The following is a 4,967-nucleotide window of genomic DNA, read 5'->3' as shown; positions in this document are numbered from 1 at the left end:
GACTGCATTTATGGTGTACGGATGGCTATACTTCCCTCTCACAGACAGACATGGTTCCCACCTCGGGGCCTAATGATATCTCCCTCGTCCCCCCCCACCCCGCCCCATCTTTAGCCTCTAGATAGAAAATGCAAATGGAGATAGAGAACTTTGGAACCACAAGTGGAGCAGAAGATTTACCTACATTGCCTTCCCTTGTCAGAATGTCAAGACTGTGGCTCCATTACTATGAAAAGATGCTGCTTTCTAAAAGAACGCCCACATCCCTTTCTGTTTGAATAGCACTCTTACCTTGCAAAACATCTTCATAAATGAAGCCTCTGGGCTTCATATTCTAATTCTAGAGAATATGATGGTTTTTGCGGTCTGCTATGTTTACTGATAGCAAACTCCTCTCCTCATTTCTGAAGTGTTTATAATCAGCTCACATAATAATACACTGAGGAACAATTTATTAGAACCAGATAGGGCCCCTCCTCCATGTAACCAGGATCACTAAACAGAATTGTGCAAGTTAGCTCTTGTTTTGAGGTCATGAGGCTCCAAAGGAGAAAACTGTTTTCAATTTGTGCAAAGGCAATATAAGCCAGGGGCTTAAAGCCTACCTATGCGGACAGCCACTGATGCAAGCCTTATGTTTAATGAGGGACAAAACACAGAGAGAAACATGACGATGTCATTTTCCTTTTTACCTTTCAACATCTTGACGGCCACTGTTTTGCAGGTTGCTGTCTTGTCAATTCCAAAGGCATCTGCCTCAATCACTTGGCCAAAGGCACCTCTGCCAAGAGGCTTTCCTAGAACCAATGACAGTGACATTACAAAACACACTTTGATTGCCACACTGTCAAAAGGGCATATGAAGATTCCAATTGGTCAAGATGCTGGTGTATCCCATTTAGACCCACAGGATACTTTACTCCATTATTCTGCCTTTTCCATTTGCTTTCCAAAAATGCCCTGCTTTTGGACAGGCAGGCTCCTTACTACTAGAAAGCTAAATGGATGATTACCCAAAGTCAAGAGATAAAATTAATATTTATAAATCAGAATACATCATCTGAGTGGACTAGACTTGTCATTGTCTTAACAGACAGATGAGCTGGTAAAACCAATATCAAGTTAATACCAGCTGACAACTCACCTAGTTTCAGCCGGTCCCTGGGGAATTCCCACTTGCTGGCATCATAAGGCAAGCGCTCACAGCGCTCATCCAAGGGCAGTTCGTCTGGATCCATGACAATGGACAAGTAGCCTGTCTTCAGTTCCCCTTCATTGGCCTGGAAAGCAAAAATCCTTCCAGCCTTACACACACAGCGTCTTGTTTGCTTGTTGTTGTGTACACATATTGTTGTTTAATAAGGGCCTCATTCATGAGCGTCTCATTTTCCAGTGAAACTCGTGGAGTTTGAGAGTGGTCCTATTATAATCCTGCGTTTGGTGCCACTTCAGTTTCCAAAACGAGTTCAGAATAAGGTTTCTAAATCTTAATTACAGTGGACAGTCCAAACCTTTCACCCCTCTGGTGGCTCCCGTCAATTAATGCCCACAGTCCCCCCCAAGAAAATGGACAAGAATGTTATTGTAGCAAGGTAAAAATGTGCCCATTGAGCCAATAACAATGGGAAGAAGCCGCTGAAAGAAGCCCAGTCAGCTTCCATTAGTCACAAAAACCAAGACGCAGGGGACAGGAGGGAAATTATGTTGTTACCCGCTTAACGGTCCGCAGGACAATGACAAGAAGGAGCCAGAAGAACATGGCAATCACTGCAGTGCCCACGAGAATAATGACTTCCAAGTTGGTCTTTTCCTGGGCACCTGGAAGACACGTTTGAGTGATCAACAGCTGGAAACACATAGCCTGTGGTAGAAGGTGACGAAGGACTGACATGAAAGGAGAAAAGGCAGGACCTCATGTCACTCACTCTCACGACTCCTAGGGACCAATAGCCACAAGCTCCTTAAGCTGGATGGGGTTCACAGTACTCTTAAGGAACAGCAGAAACACACTGCTCATGAAGACATCCAGCAATAAAATTCTCAGTAAACCACAGGTGTGTAAATGTCTTAAGATGTGTTTGTTGAGAGAATTCTTTGCAGAAAAAAAGTGCTTCTACCAAAGTCTGGTTTTATTCTGATAGTCAATATCTTCGCTTGTGTTGCGTGGGAAAATTTATTGTGTAAGAAACTACACAGGAGGTACGTAAAGCTCTTTGCCCGGACAGCTACCTGTGACCGCACACCTGCTATGTGCTGGTCACTTTAAATACATCGTCCTTCTTTTCTTTCTCAGTAACCTTCAGTTTTCAGACGAAGAGAGAAGGTGTGAGAGATTAAGCTACTTGTCTGTGAGACACAGGAGGTCTGTGGGCTGCTCGAAGGTTACACTGAATCTGAACAAACTGAGCTGACCAATCCTCTGTTCTGTTCTGTGTGTGGCAGAAGCCTTAAAGAGGAGGAGGAGAAGGAGGAGGAGGAGGAGGAGGAGGAGGAGGAGGAGGAGAGAGAGAGAGAGAAAGAGAGAGGGGTGGGGAAGGGAAGAATGAGGGAGAGAGACAGAGAGAGACAGAGACATAGAGAGACACACAGAAGGATAGATAGATAAACAACGGGAGTGAAAGAGAGAGCGAGAGCGAGAGAGAGCGAGAGAGCGAGAGAGCGAGAGCGAGAGAGAGCGAGAGAGAGAGAACACCAAGAGAGAGGCACTATGGGAAAGGCTAGACAAGTGAGGCTGTGGGCTCCTCTCCAGAACACATCCCAAGTGGAGAGATCCAGGCAGAAGGCTCTCAGCAGCAAATGATTAGCACCAGGTGATTAAGAGACAACAATTATCATTTGGGGGCTCAGTGTCTCCACTCACACAGTGAGAGTCAAAGCGAGCCTCAAGCTGGGGGGATGGGGATGGCCCAGAAGCCAGAAGACAAGCAATTAATTAGTTGGCAAAATAAGAGTTACCAGTTGGGAGCCGAGCTCTGAGTGCATCTGTAAGTGGATTTGGTTTCCCTGGTGTTCCCAGAGAAGTAATGGTTCTATCTGTATGTAAAGGTCTAAAGGTCCACTCACGTAAGAGACAGAAGAGAGGTCGAAGATTCAACGGTCTCAATCAGTCTAAGTGTGAATAGCCTCATATTAACATCCGAGAGCTGAACTTCTGGAGAAGCATTCAATGTTTACCCACTCTCTCCGCCCCTCGTTCCCGCTCTCCCCCATCTCCAGGTAAGTCTACATAATGTCTATGCCACTGAGATATTACGTGCCCACTTAGACATGGAAACATAATGCAGATGGCTAATGGGTGGAGGCAGAGTACCAGAGAGAACTGGCGGGTGCATCCTCCCTGGGTTGGCACTAAGCCATGAGCCCCTTTGGTACTGACAGAACTACCATGCCCTTTGGCATCTTCATTTGCAGCTGCAGTTTATGGAACCCTAACAAATCTTACAGATGTGAGAACATGCGAGTGGCTCTAGGTGACGCATTCGATGTGAGTTTAACAGATGAAAGGGACCAACGTCTAGACGTTGAGATGTTAGAATTCTGTCAATCCTACCTCTCTAACCACTCCCATCATCCCCTCGCACACCACTCCTTCACTCACACAACAGAGTCACATTGTCCCCTTAGTGGGCTACAAAAACAAGACCCAGAATACTCTTCTTAAGATGAAATGTTCTGTCACAGAATACTGACTGAAAAACAAATGTTGGATTTCACATCGATCGATCCTACACACACACACACACACACACAGTAAAGGGAAAGAAGTTTTCTTTCATATTTCAATTATAAGCCCCAATTTCCCACATCATAAAAACAATCACCTATTAATCATCTATTGTTTATAAGTGAATCTTGCCTCTGCTCTGAGGAAATTCCTCAACCCTTGACCCTTGTCATTAACTGAATGACAATGTCCAACACCAAATCTTTTTTCCCCCAAGTAGATATTGAAGTGTCATTTCTGTAAGTTAACCATTCAAACAAAGTGAGAATTGGGAACAGGAGGGTACTTATCACTCGTGGCTAACAGTTTTCTCACAGTGAGAACTACATGGACAGAAAATATGGTACAGACTGAAGCACATGCTAATTTTGCTTTCTGGTTCAAAGGATGTATACCTGTCGAAGCCAGATTATGAAGAACACGTGGAGAAACCCTAACTCAGAACACACAGATGAATAAGATCTGAAACTTTCTGAGCATACACCCCTTATTTCATGAGACAGATCCCAGTCTAAAAAGGTAGGTGCACTGAAAATATTATGAAATATTACCTTCAGGCTATGTATACTTGTGTAACACTTAAATTAACATTTTTAGGTATTAAACACTTAACCATCATGAGTGTCACCATGAATCACCCACATGGCATCCTACTCAAAGTATTTGGGGCTATGTACAATACAATCTAACTGCCAGAAACCATCTGATGAACCTAGGACATCACACCAACCTTCTATTATGAAGACTGTCTCTGCTCTTGCACAGCCAAGAACATTGCAGGCCTGGCAGGTGTAGAGGCCCCCGTCCTCCTTCCTCACCCTGCGGATAGTCAGGTTCCGGTTCCCATCTCTCAGTACAATACCTAAAGGAAGAAGGAAATTCTTGCTTTACTTCTGATGGCGTGATCTGTGCTTTGTCCAGGCCATTTAAAAAAAAATTGCTTCCCTTCATCTCAGACCATTATCCAACTCCAAAGAAGTGCACAGGGTTGAGGACTGACTGGCCTCCCATGGGCTCTCCATGCAAACTCAACAGGACTCCAAATAAGCTGCTTTTCACTCTGAAATGAGCTAGACTCTGTACCCACATACCTCTTTGTGTGTTCCGGTGGGAGAGGGCATGCTTGTGTATAGAGGCCAGAGGTCAATGTGAGGTGTCTTCTTTATTGCTTTCTGCCTTATTCTTTGGAGACAGGGTCTCTCTCTCTCTCTCTCTCTCTCTCTCTCTCTCTCTCTCTCTCTCT

At 44.7% G+C, this 4,967-nt stretch overlaps 1 protein-coding gene across 1 annotated transcript; it reads right to left on the bottom strand.

The window, feature by feature from the left end:
* Positions 1-605: 605 nt before the first annotated feature.
* Positions 606-4,586, bottom strand: LOC114616624 (vascular endothelial growth factor receptor 2-like; the record flags this gene model as incomplete). Its single annotated transcript, XM_028762050.1, has 4 exons — positions 606-797; positions 1,145-1,280; positions 1,712-1,818; positions 4,455-4,586. Coding segments are annotated over 4 exons (567 nt in total), but the record flags the coding sequence as incomplete, so codon positions are not given.
* Between the last annotated feature and the right edge of the window lie 381 nt (positions 4,587-4,967).

This window comes from Grammomys surdaster, unplaced genomic scaffold (assembly GCF_004785775.1).
Source record: "Grammomys surdaster isolate TR1022 unplaced genomic scaffold, NIH_TR_1.0 332719, whole genome shotgun sequence".
Taxonomy (NCBI): Eukaryota; Metazoa; Chordata; class Mammalia; order Rodentia; family Muridae; genus Grammomys; species Grammomys surdaster.
Note: the sequence above shows the minus strand (reverse complement) of the source record. Positions and strands in the feature narration are given on the sequence as shown.